This window comes from Seriola aureovittata, chromosome 12 (assembly GCF_021018895.1).
Source record: "Seriola aureovittata isolate HTS-2021-v1 ecotype China chromosome 12, ASM2101889v1, whole genome shotgun sequence".
Taxonomy (NCBI): Eukaryota; Metazoa; Chordata; class Actinopteri; order Carangiformes; family Carangidae; genus Seriola; species Seriola aureovittata.
Window position 1 is genome coordinate 1,326,216 of NC_079375.1, and position 17,887 is coordinate 1,344,102.

At 40.9% G+C, this 17,887-nt stretch overlaps 1 protein-coding gene across 3 annotated transcripts in view; it reads left to right on the top strand.

Moving 5' to 3' along the window:
- Positions 1-17,295, top strand: part of LOC130179103 (phospholipid phosphatase-related protein type 4-like) — a 53,341-nt gene extending 36,046 nt beyond the window's left edge. For all 3 annotated transcript variants that reach the window (XM_056391850.1, XM_056391848.1, XM_056391849.1), the window contains 3 exons: positions 959-1,574; positions 3,369-3,522; positions 3,939-17,295. In XM_056391850.1, coding sequence (XP_056247825.1) covers positions 959-1,574; positions 3,369-3,522; positions 3,939-4,861 — 1,693 coding nt within the window. In that variant the 3' untranslated portion in view covers positions 4,862-17,295. The remainder of the gene's footprint in view (positions 1-958; positions 1,575-3,368; positions 3,523-3,938) is intronic.
- The last annotated feature ends 592 nt before the right edge of the window (positions 17,296-17,887 follow it).

The following is a 17,887-nucleotide window of genomic DNA, read 5'->3' on the forward strand; positions in this document are numbered from 1 at the left end:
AAAGGAGAGTTGCTGAGGTTGCTTTCATGAGGAAATGCCAGGTGTTGGTGGGTGTATGCCCAGATCATGTGGTCTCTGTGGTTCTGTTTGGATCCTCATCTCATTATTATTGACGTCAGGTTGTCAGGTTGTACGTCGTCTCATTCTTGTGAACGCGATATCTCAGTAACGCCTTGAGGGAATTTCTCCAATTTTGCTACAAACATTCACCTGGCCTGATGAATTGATTTAACTTTGGTGGTCATTTTTGGCCATAACTCAAGAATTCACTCACTGATTGTGACACAATTAAACACAAATGTTTATAAGGATAAAATGAAGTAAGGGCATGTTATATATGTTCTGATCTGTTTCTGAAAGAGACTGCAGGAGGTGATGTGATCCGTCATGACTGATGATGAAGTCCAGATCCCAGTTTGTGTGACTGTCCTCAAAACTGCCACGTGTCATTCAGAATGAATGCACTGAGCTGCACTGATTCACCAGAATAGAGCTAATGATAAGTGTTAGCTGCTGGCTCTGCACAGACAGTAACAACCTAAAACACATACAGATTCTTTTCACAGGAAACTGAAAAAAACTTCTTTGCTCTCAAATTGAATTATTAATGCACAGAATTAACCATAACATAACTTTAACAACAATTACCATGTTTAATGAATCAAAGGGAAACAGGAGTGTTGTCTGAGATTTTGTCAAGACTTCAAATTACCAATTTGTGTGCACAACTGATTCATTTGAGAATACAATTACTTAATCTCAGAGCACAAATCAGAGGTTTGTACAGTCAGTTTATTAATCTGAGACAGCAGTTTATCGACTCCTGCCGGGCTCCATGCTAATCCCCTGTTGTGATTCTATCTAATGAGATTTCTGTGGTTAGTATACTGGCTCACTGATCTGCATGAAGAAAATCTTTTGTATCTCATTCATACGTTTTCTTTCCCTCTTCCTCCAGGTCCCACGGAGGCTCCTCATTGGACGAGGGTCGCATTCCTCGGCGTCACGCCTCCATCCACGCCTCGATGGACTCCACTCGATCCAAGCAGCTGCTCAGCCAGTGGAAGAATAAGAACGACAACAGGAAGCTGTCCCTGCAGGTGATGGATGGAATAAGACCAGCCTCCTCCTCTTCTCCCCAGAGGAACATGGAGCTGCGCTGCTCCTCCGAACCGTCCGCCATGGGCTTGGAGGCGGAGCTCCGCGGTGGAATTCACCCGCCTTCAATGAGTGCCCAGGAGGCAGAGCTGCGTGCCGGGGCCCACATCCCGGCTCAATACATGAAGCTAGCAGCTAGCTCTGTTCCTATGGCCAATCATAATCACATGGCTCATAATGGCAGCACTGGATTGGCTGGCGGGGCCAGAGTGTCTATCCAATCCCGGCCAGGATCCTCCCAGCTGGTTCATATCCCTGAGGAGGAGAACCCCACCAGCAAGGACCAGGAGAGTGAGTCAGAGGACAGCATTATGGACGGGGGTGGGTCAGTGAGGGAGAAGTGGCTGAGAGTGGCTGAGAAGACCACCATCCCCTGCAGACCCCTCAGTGCTGGAGGACAGCCGCGGCTCATGCAGGTTCATCTTTCTCTTTCTTTACCCACTTAAAGTCACACAGCCCTAGGACAGCGCCTTGAGGAAGCCCTGTGATTGATCCGGTGGTTCACTGTGTCAGAAGAAAGAGAACAGAGGACAGAGGACAGGGAGTTTATTTAGACCAGTACAACAATCTTAACTGACGGTTGCTATTTGTGGAGCCTTTAACCACAGTCCACAACCTTCATCAGCTGATGGAGTTTACTCAGTTGTCTGAGACTGAGACTCCAGAGCTGACACCAAAACTAGAGCGTACAGAGCATATTCAAGCACAGTTATTCGTTTAGGTGTTTTTCTCCCATAATGCATAGTGAAGGTAAACGACCCCAATGTACAGTGTGGTTCACATGTGTTTGTAATGTATTTGTTATATTGTTGTTATTAGAGATGCAATAATTTTGATGTTCTTGGGTTTTCTTGGCAGTTTTCATCGTGTTTCCGGTTCAGTGTTAGTGTCACAAAAAACTAGCGTCCTAGAAATGTGGTCCTGAAAGTCCTGAAACTGCAACCAGCCACTCGACTGATTGGCCAGTCACACTAACAACTGGCCTTTTCTGATCAATAGCCAATCGATCAGTGCATCTCTAGTTCTTCTACATGTTTTTTTTCCTGTGAACACAGAAGTTTATTTTGAAAAACATTGAATCTATGTAACAAAGGTAAAGTGCAGTAAAAAGGAGTAGACATCAGAAAGTGTAAGACAGCTCAGTGACGAGGACGAACAGGGAGAGTAGGTTATATCAGGAGTTTAGCTCTAGTCCAGAGGCAGCGAGGTTTGTTAAGGGATTTAAATGTCTAATAATTTTGAGCTTATTTTCTGTATGTGCTAACTTTCTGATGATAAAACACAGTTTAATGTATTTTTCCTTCTGTTTATTTCATTTCTGTTTCACTCTTACGTCGGTGTGTCAGACCGTCAGTCCAGGCTGTTTTTGACTGGAACACTGCAGCGATAAAAAATGATTTGAAAAGACTTTAATGCTTTGAGTGTTCTCATAAGGGTGGAAGACCCACAGACTAAACATGAAGCTAAACTCCACTCAGAGTGAAGAAAAGAGTCGTGGTTGTAGCTGAGGAAACACTTAGTGACTCTTTCACACTGACATGGAGGGAAAACTGCAGGATAATAGAAAACAGAATTGTGCTTGAATTATTATTGCAGAGGCATGAATTATACACAAGTTGTATTTGATTGATTAATCAAATACAACTTACGGCACTGATTCATCAGTACTACACATGTAGATGTGAATGGATCCTCGTATGAACTAACGTTACTGGCATTTCCCTCGTCTGACTGACAGGAAGTGATGCGCTACCTAACAGGATGTGATGTGCTTAAACTAACTTTATCCAACATTTTATAAACCTACAATACAATACAATACAAAGGCATTGCAAAGCAGTAAAGAACTTCACAGAATTACAATTTCTAGACAGCACAATGCTCAAACCAGAAACAGAAATGCATTCAAATCTGTGTAGCAGCGTAACACAGCACTGAGTAAGATCTTAAAAAGGCGTTTACATGGCTACATGAATGGACACATGGACTTGCTAGCTTTTTTTTTTTGAAGTGGTGCAAGAAAACCAGGAGCTTTTAGTATCTCAAAATGTTACCAGATCTTTGAACTCTTTCAACAGTTAGTCATGTGATACGAGCAGGAAGTTATTACAATCACTGTAAAATTGTTTCATTTCAATACAGGTGATGTGTTTTGTGGACTGATAGTGATTTAGCAATGCTCACATGTTCCAGTTTTTCTCCTCTTCCAGGTTATAGCCTTATCCAAACAGCAGGGTCTGCTTTACTCCCCCCGCTCGGAGGACGGCGGCAGCACTGTCAGCTGCACTGGATCCATCAGATACCGAGCCCTGATGGACCAGGACCCATCGCCACCCGCTTCCACCACCGGAGCTGTGGGAGGAGGTCTGTATTACTAACAGGGATATATACTGAATAAGATCCATGTAGTATATGTACATACACAGATAAAGACCCCTCTGATGAAATCCAAGTTTTTAACCTTGTTAACGTCCATATGATGTTTGTATATACGATACAAGATGAGTGAAATGTGTTTCCAGAGTGTGTTTTTCCTGTGATTTTCCCAGAATCAGATAACTGATGGATATATGTTTTACTCTGTGCCTCCAGCTCTGTTCCACATGTAGGAGTATTTATTTAAGCTTCACACAAAGACTGGAAGTTGGAAAAGAAGCTGTTTTAGTTCTATACTTTGTTCCCAGCATTAGACTCAGTGACTCTGCTGCTTAGTGGCACATCATGGAAGATGATTATTGTCAGTTCACAAGATAATTAGTCATTGGTCTTTGTTCTTTCAGGAGGAGGTTTGGAGAGAACTGGCAGTATAGTCCGTGTTGAAGCCCACCCAGAGTCCAGATCCAACAAGCCAGTGGTGAAACCTCCCAGCACTGACGGCAGTGGCTCCTGGCGATGGAAACCTCCGGAGCAACGACCGTCTCTGCGACAGTCGGCCTTCACCCTCAACGACCTGAACAGACACACGGACAGCTGTGATTCGCTGAGGGATGGGGGGTCAGTGGATGGACGGAGGAGTGTGACAGGGACTGAAACTGAGAGTGAAGGGGGAGGAGATGGAGGGATGGGAGGAATGGGGGGAGGAGGAGGTGTATATACAAACCACCCACATGTTGTACACCCTGTGCACCCCTTACATCCAAATAACCCCAACAACTTCCAGCACCCCAACTTTTATCCCAACAACCCCAATATCCCCAACTTTAACAACGCTCACCCCAACTATAACCCCATTTCAAGCAACTCCAACATGCCATTCACCCCCACTGCCACCTTTGCCCCTCCTTTCCACCCCCACCCTCAGGCGATCACCACGATCAGGGTCACCCCGGTGGAAGGGACAGCTGCCAGCAGCGACGGCGGCTCCGACTGCCAGTCTGTGGCGTCGTCAAGCCGGGAGTCCACCCTGAGGAGGAAGAGCGGCTCCAACATGGTACACATCCCCGATCGAGGGCCCACACCGGACCTCCATAACAACCACCGCATCTGTGACGACAGCAACCTCGACAACGAGAGCAGCAGCCGCTTCCATGAAAACCTGAGAAATTTTCAAGAACACCCCATCCACCCCAGCCACCCCAACCACCCCAACAGGCAGCTGCAGGGGATGTATGGCCGTCCCGGCCCTACCCCTCCCCCTACCTTACCCCGCCCCATCCTGACTCACACTCCACCTCCTACTCTGGGGTTGGCCTATAAAGAATGACACGCTCCGTACTGAGTTCATCGATCTACACCCATGATAACACCCATGATAAAAATTTGTCCTACTCGACCAATACAAAACAATGCAGTGGAGAAGTCTGGACTGGAAATTGTGTTAAAGCTGTTCCCCACCCAGGGTCGGCCAAAAACTCCTTAGTCCCACCCACAACCTCTCACCTAGCCAGTCAGAGCGCTCTAAATGGCCAACTGTGTTCCTGCCAGCTCTCCAGCTGGTTTAGTACCAAACTGAATAAGTGTTGTGTCTTGGAGATGTACTGTAGGCTTATAAAAACCTATGGCAATAGGTCAAGATCCACTTTGGTTCACAAGCCATAGAAAGTACAAACACAATTAGTCCAGCAGGGCAATAAGAAAGGACTATAGTCCAGGAGCGAGTTTGATTCAACATTTTTCCTGTTTTTTTATTTATTTATTTATTTATGTTGGACTGCTGGATAAAGCAGCAGACAGTTTTTTGTATATGTAAAAAATCGAGTGCCCTTCTTCACGGGCACGAGGATAACGGGCTAAATAAACTGCTGATCCTTTGACACGCTCAGAAGTGGAGACTCCAGCCTCCTCAGTCTGCCCCTCAGCTCCCTGCCAGTGAGGATGGATTCAGCTTAATGACTGTGCTCCCCTTCTCCTCTGACCCCAGGTCAGCCACGAACGGGATTACATTTCTATCACTAACATTCTACATATATTCTCAGCTCTCATCCTGTTGTCCAACACAGGTAACGTATTGTTATATAAACTTTTCTAGTGTAACCACATGCCATTAGATGGAAACTGCATTCAAAGCCCATAACTGTGCTGTGTTTGTACATATGAGAGTGGAAATGAAACCCACAGTCTTAATTGTGTCTGGGCTATAAGGGGCAATAACAGTATCTCTTATTTTCATGGTGGTAATGTGTTTGTGTTGGGACATACATTGTGCTTCAATATGCTACAACAAGCGCTCTATTTCTAACATGCTGTGTTTTAATGATGTGCAGTAATCCAATGATCCTTACTGTGTAGTAGCTGTGCTGTACACTGACACATGCAGCATGTGAGTCATATGAAAGTTTTCGGTTTATTTCACCAGCTCATCTTGTCTCACAGAAGTATGGGTGTAATTCTGACGCAGTATTCAGGCCACTGTTGAGAAAAAAAATCGAATCTAATATTTCAGGAATACAGTTGAGATATTTTGAGAAAAAAAAATTGCTGTTATCAGGTAAAGCAGCTGAACAAGTTCATATTATTTGATGAGAATAGTTGCAACATTACAAAAAGGGCAAAATATTAGATCATAAAATGTTTTTTATCAATAAAGGTAAAATATTACAGCTGTTTGCCTGATATGTGATAGACTGGTGACCCGTGCATCACCTGTAACCTGCCTGTCGCCAAACGTCAGAGCTTGGTTCCAGCTACTCGAAGCATATGGCATGGAAGTATGGAAGGACAATATTACAAGAATATAGACATCATTTTACACAGTACACAGAGAAAGTTTCCATTTTGAAGAAGGAAAAATATGAAACAAATAACAGATAGTAAAGTGTAATTTTTACAATACAGTATACTATTATATGTTCAAAAAGTAATAAGTTAAATATTACAAGAATAAAGTGTAATTTTACAAGAATTTATAATGCAATAGCTTTTTTTATTTGTGTGATTTAAGGAAGGAAGGAAGCATCACATCTTTCCAAAAAGATGCTATAATATTACAGATAATATAATCTTACAAGAAAAAAGTCAAAGCGTCGCAAGAAAAAAGAATTAAGTTATAGTTAAGAAAGAAAGTCATCCCATTTCAAGAAAAAATCATTATGAAAAAACAGTATTTCAAGAAATGCTAGAAATGTTTTGAGAACAACAAAATGTTCAGTCTAGTATCTTTATTTTTTCTAAATTCTCTGATAATAAGATGCATATTTTTATCATCTGCTCCTCAATGACCCTCACATATTTAAGGTTAGGAACCAGAAGTCGGTTCAAAATCGGAAGCAGTTCCAAAATGAAAAGAACGAGGTACCCATAAAAAAATAATCAGTTAGGTTAATAAAGTGCTCTATATTCTATATCTATTAAATACTTTTAATCCACATGTCTATGGAACATACATTTTTATTGTAGTAAATTATAGTAAATAAATACTATTTACTTTTTAAATGTTCAGTTAATACTTAAAAGTAAAGATATTTTTGTTATGTACAAATTTGAACTATTTTTTTTTTTACTTTTTGGAATCAAAAACGGGGAATTGATAAGAACCAGAATCATAATCAATAAAATTTAAGTAGTTTGAAATAATCTTTATTCAGTCAGTCATTACACATAATACAGTAAATATAAACAATATAAACAGCAAAAAAAACAAATGCAACAGTCTATGTATTCATTAGTGATTGAACAGGCTCAGGCCTCCTACATTCTTATCAATTTAAGCTGCCCAGCAAAAAAGAAAAGAAAAATTCTGTAAACCACTCCTTTGAAAACCAAAAGCAAGTTACACTTTTTAAAAGTTAAATTTAAATTCAAACAATATCCAACTCTACACCTATTCACTACAAGAGAATGTTGATATAAAATATTAATAATTTTACATTTTTTATGACACAATCTTACTTTTTTTCAACTTAATTTTTATAACATTGTGACTTGTTAGATTTCAACTCTACTTGAATGTTACAGTTTCATGAAATTACAACTTAATTCATGTACGATTATAACTTTTTCCTTGTATAATAATTCTTCTTATAATGATTGATTAGAGTGATTCTTTTTTTTCTCAATTTATCTTCAAAATCATTTTCTCCATTAACAGTGGCTCTAATGCTTTTACACTCCACTGTACTGTCGTAAAATCCCCACTACCTTTGCTATAGTAGTATTTTGCATGTGTGGTTGAATTCATCAGGTATTAAACATTCTTACATTTCCACTCCAGTGATGTTGGAGGAGAAAAAAAAATCTAAGATCTTTATAATTGACCAATTATCAGACACAACACAGCATATGGACTCTTCAGCAGACATTATTTCTCCTTTTCTTAGCCCAGTGTTTACATTCTTTCTTTAACTTAGTGCCCAAGTGCCATCAGAAGAGAAGTCATGTGGCTGTGGGCTAGTCACATACATATACTGTTAACGCAGACTTTCAGAGAGCTGCCTGAGAACACGACGATCGTCACGTTCGGATCACGTAGAATTTAATGAAGCACAATTATTGCAGCTAAATGACGGTGCCCAGATCATAACACAACACGGTCGATATTATGGCTGTTGCTGTGTACGAGCGCCCACTTCTGGTCAGATGTCGCTTTGCTTATTGCAGTTGTAGGTGCAGAGCTGGAGATGATGATGATGCTGCTAATTGCCTTGTAAAGCTACCAGTATGTTGACGTGTTTTCATTCTAACATTTATTATAGGGAGTTCAGTATTTTAATGAAACAGGCTGATATATCAAGAGAATATGGTTGAATGTGACAAATGATTTTTAATTTCTCTCAACCCTTTTACATGTGTTGGTATTTGTTTTTCTACCGAACAATGAAGAGTGGACATGGTTAAATAAGATGGAGGAAGGAAGTACCGCTATTTGTTAACCAGGAACATGGACTGTGTCTGACGAACAGGATTCAAGAAGGTTTCTGTGCATGTTCTGGTTCTGTGCTGTGAATGTCAGCAGGATGTTTGTAGAGAAGAGGCAGTAGGTGGAGTGAATGTGCAGTGGTGTGACGCTGTGGAGGGTTACCTGTTAATGAGTGTTGCAGGAATGAGTCCTAAAACCCGTAAATGAGTTAGCAGTTTGCACTCCCGGTTCCCTCATCCCAAAGTCTGTGGGTTTTATTGATTATAGCAGCAAAGTCACTTCAATTCAAGGACCAGCTGTGGTTTTATTTGTACAAGGTTTATGTATGTCACTAAGGACAATCCATTGTGCTTGTCCAGTCTAACAAATACCTGAATATCAAATAACAGTCTATGTGGGACCAGTGCTGAATGTTCAACAACCCTTCAGCTAGGACAGAGCAATTCATAATTTTCTAAGCAACAATGTCGTTTGACTCTATGCCCCAGTCGGACAACCACATCAGGACCTCTACGGGCCTCCACCAGAGTTTCCTCCCTGCCCAGGCATAGTTCATCATCTTTCAGATCCTTTGAGACACAAGTCCAGCTCAATGTGTTTTACAAAAAAAAGTCTCTTGGACCACAGAAGTCCACCATGATGAATTTGATTTAATGCGCATGATGTCAAAACAAAAAATGCTAGTATTTTTTTTGATTTTGGCTTTATCAATATCAGATTTGGTGAGGAGCCTTGTTGGCCAGAGATACATTTTTGTATTGTAGATGAGCAAGATTGGTCCAAAAACATGGCTGCCATCAACCAAAACGTTTTCACAAAGGGCGGAGCTTAGAGAATATTGGCCGTAATTCGAAACATTTGATCAAACATTCTGATCATCGTAAACCTTGGTACATGTCTTAAGACTTTGAGCAATCCTGATTTACCTCACAGGAGACACCCATCCCCTGGACATACGGCTGAGTTACATTCACATCCAATGAAGGGGGGACAGATGGCGGAACCTTGAGTGTGCAATGTTGAATTGCTTTAGGCTTTTTGATGATGAAACAAGTGTGCGATAGGTATCAATCAAATTAGGTGAAGTGACTTTGGCCTGAAAGCGGCTCGTTGCTGCTCGTTGCTTTAATTTCGAGTGATTGAGCTGCTTCCTTCTTTTGACCACAAAGTGTTACAACCATTATGTTGTCACTTGCAGTTATATTTTTAGTAAAGTTCACAAACAGAAAGTCTTTATTTAGCCATTTAATTTAATAGTCCACCCCTTAACCAAAGCTGCTTAACCTGCCCAAACTATTTTCAGATACTTTCTCACATGAAGAACTGTAAATATAATATTTTCATAAGTCATTTGATGTTTTCATACAGATCTGTGATTACATTTAAGACAATGAGAAGGACCTGTGTATGTTGTAAGTGATGAAGGTGGTGGATGCACCATTTCCAGACCTTTCCTCTCAAAACATAGGTGAGGATGTTGGAGAATTACCGTGTTGTTATTACTTCACTGCTTGAGCTAAAGGTTCCTTAAGGTCCAGCAAATGGCAGTAAGCCTGACACAGAGTGCTTGCAAGACATTACACTGGCCCATTCTCCCAAAGATGCTGCCAGCCCAATGTTTGTTCCTTGGTAAGCTTGGTATGGAAAATTCATACCTAACTGTCCTATAGTAGTGGATGCCTGCATCAAGAAGCTACATTTGAATGATGAGGCTCAGAGCTGCTTCTTTAGTGTGACGCTGGTGTTTGTGGACACACCTGGGCTGGCCTTATTCAACCCACAGTTTCCAACTAATTTGGAGGGAAGCATCTACTTCTGGGTCTGGGTGCCGTATCCTCTCAGTTGCATCTGGATCACATGGGATGCACGGTGGCGTTTGCATCTATGACACTGACAGCAGTTGAGAAAGATGCTCTTGTAGGAGTCTGGGCAGTGGAGAAATGGAGGACACTGTTTACCGCCCATCAGGCCCTTACAACACTCGTGTATGGATGCAGGATGGTCTTCTCTCTTTCACTTGTGATGTTGTGTATGGTGCTGGATCATGGAATCACGCAGCAGATTGCTGCACCCAACCCCCCTTTCACCATGGATACAGCACCTGAGCTAGTGGCTTTGCTGTCGATGGCCTCAGTCTCAGAGTCTGTGGGTGAGTTTGAAGGTGCTTCCTCCTCCTGCCCTGATCTTGCCTCTTCATGTCAAAACTGTGAAGCCAGTGTTGCGGCCTTGACGTAAAGATAAGGCATGAACTGTGTGAAATTCAGTTTGGTGTTTCGTGGGTCGCACTTGGTTGTGCTTGTCTCTTTGCTCTAGCACATGAAAGGCCATCAGGGCATAGTGGACACAAAACAGTGCTTGTTCTATCGGCACTGGTTTCCTGGTATGAATGCAAAGGTTTCTGAGGCACCACTGCCACCTGTACCTCTATCTGAGACCCAGTGAAACTGCAACATGCAGGTTTGCAATCGCTTTCACTGATTACTACTGAGAGTGGCAGAAGTTGCATTCACATCATCTGTCACACCTGAAACAGTACTTGAATTCCTCAGCAGTGTATACACACCTGGAGTTCTTGGTCACTCATAATGGACCACTATTTACAGCTGCTGCATTCTCCTCATTCCTCAAGGAAAGGGGTATGGCTCATATCCACTCCGCTGTGCACCATCCATCTGCCAATGGTGCAATAGAGGTTCAGAATCCTCAAAGTTTGCATCTAAACTGAAATCCTCCAAAACAAACCATGGAAAGGTTCAACAACAGATTTCCTCCAAGCATATCATGCTACACTGCACACCATGACCAGCATATCACCGTTTGAACTGATGCATGGCAGCAAGATAAGAACTAAGCTCAATGTTCTTCCTCCTCCGATGGTGACAGGACATGATAATAAGGTAATTGCAGGGTGCCCCTTCACTAACCCTACATGAAAACAGTACTGTGACACAAAATGGGGGCCTTGCACCCCTTCATACACAGAAGGGGGACAGAGTGGGCCAAAGGGGTATCAGAAATTCTCTGTACCCATCATGATCAAAAAGCAGCTGGGTCCTAGCACCTACATCCTGGATGGTGGAAAAACACAGCCTGCTTCCCAGTTGGCTTGGGAAGTAGACTTCCCAAACCCTTAGTACTGAAAGAACAGTTGAGCCTGGAACTGCTCAAGAAACCATAAGCCATCCTGCCAGAGCACACGACCCACCGGGCTGGCTCAAGGACTATGAGACTTGAAGAATAAGAACAAAGGCAACAAGATGCTACGTTCTGACTGTGATTTTACTGTTTAAAAGAATAAAAAAGGAAACTGTCCAAACACATGAGGTTGCGTCAGTGCAGCAACACAAACGGCTTGGTGTTTCTGCTCAGCTGTTATAAAGCAGACAATTTGTGTACTGGGGGGAGAGGAGGGATACGTGTCATACAGCCACTGTCTTTGGCGTTACTAACTTTTCAATTCAAGATTCTTCAAGAGGTTTGTCTCTTTCTATAATGTCTCTGAAAATGGGCAAAAGGCAGGAAGTGACATGGTGTTGTGGTTGCAATTGCTGTATTTCATGATGGAGTATGTGCCACGCTACAGTCTTTTAATGTAGAGCAGGTCTCAGCCGTACTCTTTGTAACATTGATTACAGACCACCATGATGGTGAGAGTGGAAAGAAAAACTTCCTTTAAGAGGCAGAAAGCTAGAGCAGAACCAGGATCATGTTGGGCAGCCTTCTGCCTCAACCGGTTGGGATAAGATAGAGAGACGGAGTTAGAGAGAGCAGGAAGAAGGAAAACAATTCAAGTTCCACATAGTGATGTGAAGTAATAATAATAATGATAATTGTAATAGCAGGTGTTGAGCAGGATCGAAGGGGCAGTAGATGGTTTTCACAGGAGGAGAGAGGAGGGAGACGAAGAGGCACAGCCTGGATGCTCATTTTCCTGAGGGACTTTCTTCTTATTCTATTTTCTAAAATAGTTAAACTGTGTTTAACATAAATACTGAGATACAGTAAAAAGAGTTAATCTCATATATAAATAAGTGACACCCATGTTCAGTCTGGGAGACAGAGAGGTGTATTTTGGTACAATAGATGTGGAATATGGTTTCTAATCAAACACAAGAAATGCAAACTAGTTTTGTGTAAAGGGGGTCAGTGGAGTGTTACTTCAGTTAAATACGCCGCCCATAAACAGATATTTTAAAGAGAATGTCTTCGTCTTGTGTGCAAGATCAACACAGAAATCTGTTTCGATGGAAAAGATAAAACTGACTGATCCTTGTTGGTGTAGTGGAAATGATTTGTGTTTGCAAGGAAACGTTTGGATTATATCTTATTAACAAAGGTGTACAATCAACAGTCACAGTGCTGGAAAAACATTAGAGAATGATCATGTTCATAATTTATGTCGTTATTGATAAATGTCTCTAATCTGATTCAGTATTTTTAGTTTTCTGTTATCCTATAACTTAAAATCATAGTTTTACTACATGTTTTTAATTAATTTAATGGTGGCTGAAAATGATGGGAAGTGCAACTTGGATGAAAGAGGATTATGTGATTTTTGAAATCCCTCTGAGAACTAGACTGAATCCCCAAATATATCACACAAGGCCTGCGTCTGTGCTGAAGTACAGTTAGAGTAAGAAGAGATGCAGCACGTCCAAGCAGATTTTTGGACACCAACATGGAGTCATGCCAAACTACAAGTACAGTTATTACATCGACACTCCCCTTTAATGTGACCATGATGTCATGTGAGCCCAACAATTAGCATTTAACTGGCAGAATGTCACTGTGCCTGATCATTAGCATCGTAAAAGAAGGGCCCACAAGCTGAAATCAGGGCCTGAACCTGAGTTAGTGATAAGAAACCGTCCTGTTATTCGGCTCTTGACTGTGTTGTAACGAGATGTTTTAATCTGCAAATCTGGAAGTAATATATGAAGTGCTATATGGAAGTAAATATAACATGAAAATCAAATTATATTCAGACATTTTGGACAGTTTCTCCACTGATACAAATTTGCGATGGTGCTGAATTAAAGAGCTGATTTTTGTGATATGCTAAAGCAACAGTTCATCTCACAGTGCTGTTAGCTACTCGCTAAGGCTAAAGTCCATCTCACAGTGCTGTTAGCTACTCGCTAAAGCAACAGTTCATCTCACAGTGCTGTTAGCTACTCGCTAAGGCTAAAGGCCATCTCACAGTACTGTTAACTACTTGTTAAAACTAAAGTCCATCTCACAGTGCTGTTAGCTACTCGCTAAAGCAACAGTTCATCTCACAGTGCTGTTAGCTACTCGCTAAAGCTAAAGGCCATCTCACAGTGCTGTTAGCCTCTTGTTAAAACTAAAGTCCATCTCACAGTGCTGTTAGCTACTCGCTAAAGCAACAGTTCATCTCACAGTGCTGTTAGCTACTCGCTAAAGCTACAGTCCATCTCACAGTATTGTTAGCTAGCTGCATCGTTAACTTCAGCTTGTAAACCCTGAAACACTCAAGCAAGACTTGTTTGTGGCCTTAACAAGCAAATTTCATTTTATCTCTTGATATTATCACATATATGAAATGGGTTTAGGACTGGTACTGGTTATAAACTAGTTAAAATGTGGGTAACTGTTTACTAGCTTACTTGCATACAAAGGCTAGGCTACCGGGGTTGGTATTGTCTGTTATGCTAGCAGCTAAATAGCTAACCTTCATACTACCTATTGTTACACAATTAATGACCTGCTGGTTACAACCAATATGTTCATAGATAAAACCAGCTGGTGAAAGTTTGTCATAAAAATATCAGATAGACTGAATGTGAATGATCAGATTACTATTTAATACCTTTGTCATATGTATAGTAATCAATGTAATTTCGTCTTTCTCTTTTATTAAATCTCTATTGATATGATACAGTATATAGATATTTTTGATCCGTGTATGTGAAAGAGATCTTTTTATATCTGCTTGTCAAAGTTGTTGGTAATTGCCATGGAAACCATCTACAATCATATGGCTGGTATATCTTACAGTTCGGCCAAGAAGGAAGACACTTTCTACTGCGAGTCAGTTAATAAAGCAGCTGGTGGGGTTCAGTTCATTTTCTATTACTTTCTGTGGCCTCACAGCGGACAGGTACAGATCAGCTCCAACAACTCACCAGTGCAACAGACAGCAGTTTGGTTTTTCTCAGACAAAGGACTAAGAAGTGGTTGTGAACAATGTGATTGCTTGATCAAACTTGGAAATATTTTAAGGAATAGTTATGTATTTAGGAAAATACACTTATTTCCTGTCTGTCAGGGGTAATATGTGAAGATTGAATCTCTTCTGTGCATTAAACAGAGAGCAGAAGTCAAGTCATGGTTAGCATAGCTTAGGCTAACGACTGGAAGGAGGGAGCAACAGCTCTGTCTAGTAAACAAAAAGACACCAATACCTCTTCAGCAGACCACATGGTTAGTTTTTAGTGCTGTAACATGCTTCAACAGTTATCATGGACACAAATTAGTGTATTTTCCACAATGCTGCACTGTTTCTTCAATATCTTAAGGGACAGAGGAAGAAGTCCAATAAGATCCTAATTGAGCAGTTAAAAATACAGAAGTGATTTAATGATAAAGTCTTATTGGACACTCGATGTAGGGTTAGGTTTGCTTGTTTTTTTTCCTATCAGATTTGTAATCAGTTGAAGACATGACCTACTAGCTGTTTATAATGATCGACAACAGTAATGGTTTTCTGTTTCTATTGCTGTAAATAGACATTTGTATCTTTATACTCATCAGTATATCTTATATGTGAGCCCAGACTGATCCGTGGGAAATGTTAATGTGACATAGACTATTAGACATTTTCAGCGAGGCCTGCAGTCAGTCCACCTACAATCAAAATGTTATCAGACAACAGTGTTAAGTCTGAAGCCGTCTGATTTTACACTATGGCCAAGAGGACTGAGTCTCTTCTGTAATTACACTGAAACTCCATTTCTAGGTTTCAGTGGATTGAATCCAGGCCTCACATCTGTTTGGTACAAGACTTACTTACATTTTGATAGAAAGTGATTATAAAAAACTGCTGTCATGTGAAAACCTTGGACTCTTGTTAAAGCGACACTATATAACTTTATGTAACTTTTTTGTAACTTCTGAGTAGAAGCAACAGCGACCTCTGCAGCCACAGATGCTAACTGCAGGACGCCATCTTGCTCTGTGTCAGAGTGGTGGAAGGTACAGGAAGCAGGGTACCTCAAACAGCCAAGAGAACACATAGCCTATCACCCACTCACACAACAAACACAAAATCATCATCTCACTACAAATCAGCAATTGCACTGTCCAGCCAGTCAGCAGAAGATAAGGTTTTGTAGCAGTCACCCTCCGAACATTAGGCAGTGTTAGGAGTTGTGTTACCAGTTGAGTAAAGCGGATGCAGCTTCGTGCAGCTGCTGCATGTCCTGCTTCGTTTTCTGTTACTTCCCTCTGTTGGCTGTCTGACCCTCTGTCAGTTTTCTCTTCCTACTTGTAAGGGTCAATGCTGCGGTAGGAGCTGGTTCCTCCATCTCCCCCAACATTGTGGTCTCCTTATTTTTTATGTTTTATGGTGACTGGCAAACTTGACACTTTATTTTTATTGCTTGGGAATCCAACACCAAATAATTGTCTTTAAAAGTTACATAGTCTCGCTTTTACACGTTGTTTCATAATCCATGATTTCTTTAATACTGTTTATTTGTATAAATGCATACCTGGTCATCCTGAAAGCAACAACTCCTCTTTAGTCCTGTACAGTTTTTTAAGTTTTTTTTTTCTGGAGATGTTTTCACAGTGAAAGTTGGACCTCAGTTAGAAACCTGTCAAAGTTGCTGATAGTTGCAGGAAACATTGATTCACTAACTCCATTTTGAAAGTGTATTTTGTCAGCGTTACATTTTAACGCCTCTACGTGAATGTTGACTGGTTTGCAACTGCTTTTCTGCCGTTCAGCTTCACTGTCGCTGAAATCTGCCAGAAATGAGTCAGTGGTCATGACAGTTTTCTGTGAATGTTGTTGTTCTCTGCAGCTATCAGTGGATTAAGACATGAGAGACACATGAAAACATCAGAATATTTCAAAACCATAAGACAAGGGTAAAAAGCAGGGGGGGAAATGTTATGTGATGGTGACAGAGATTATCACAAGATATATTCAGTGTGTATTTATGAAGTTCAGTATCTGTGCAGTCACTCTCAGTGGCAATGTTTACATGTACACATATTGTATTCCATTTTACAGTACATTGATTTCACTGATTGCTTATTTACAACATGTCAGAGAAGCGTTTATGGTGCTTCTACACACCAAACTAAATGAGTTTGGTGTGTTTTCATAATCTCCAATTCTTTTGTCCATCTCAATTTGACTGATGTTTTTTCAGTTTTATCTCCTTTATTTCTTGTTAGCTAGCTAATGCTAATGCTAGTTATCATGCAAGTAACAAATGTGGGATCTGAGACCTTATGTCAAATGATGTGCACATGTAAAAAATAGCCACTGAGACTGAGTCATCTCATCTATTGTGTGACTGTAACACTTCACATGAAAACACAGTCCGCTCCCTTTTCCTTCTCCACACACTGGACATGTGTTGACGACAGAACCGCTGGACTAAACACACTCTTCGGTGTTGACTTGGATTATTTCAGTGTGCCATAATATCTAATACAGTAGGACTATGTTGACGGATGACTACAGTGTGGATGAGACTGAACCGTTACATTTGGACTGACTCTGCGACAGCGTACTGAAAACGACAGACATCCTAAAGTTCCTGTTTTCCAGTGGTGTCTCTGTAACAAAAATAAAAGTTTGATATCAAGTTTACACGTCTGACTCAGTTTGTGCTCGTGTTCATTTTTTTGTCAGCTAATTCCACATTTAGTCTTAGTTCTGTTAGTGTTTGTTGTATTTAACTAAAACTCTGGACAAAGCACTTTTTTTAAGTCACCAAAAGATTAGTTCACCAAAAAAGCTGTGGACCTTTCAGTCCTGACCATGGATGAGCATTTAAGTCAAACTGCTTTCCATCTAATTTAGGCTGAAGGAAAATTAGAATGAAATAAAGTACAGACAGAATGCCCTGCACTCTTGTGAGAGGATGTTTATCAAGTACATCCAGAGACACAAGAGTGCAGGGCTCAGTAGCATGATGTTAATGTGTTGAGTGGAAGTACTACAATATTAGTTTATATATTATATTAGTTTAATTATCCTCCAAAAATACATTGTGGAATTTTTTTTTTTTTTTAAACTTACTGTAATAATGGTGTTGATGCTACATGGGCCTTTTTTTACAAAACAATCCCAGTTCATATGTTGTATCACAGTGGAAGCAGCACAGTCTCTTGTATCGGGAAGACACCACACTTTCTGCAGCAGAGAGATCACTCCAGCCTCAGCTGCATCGTTGA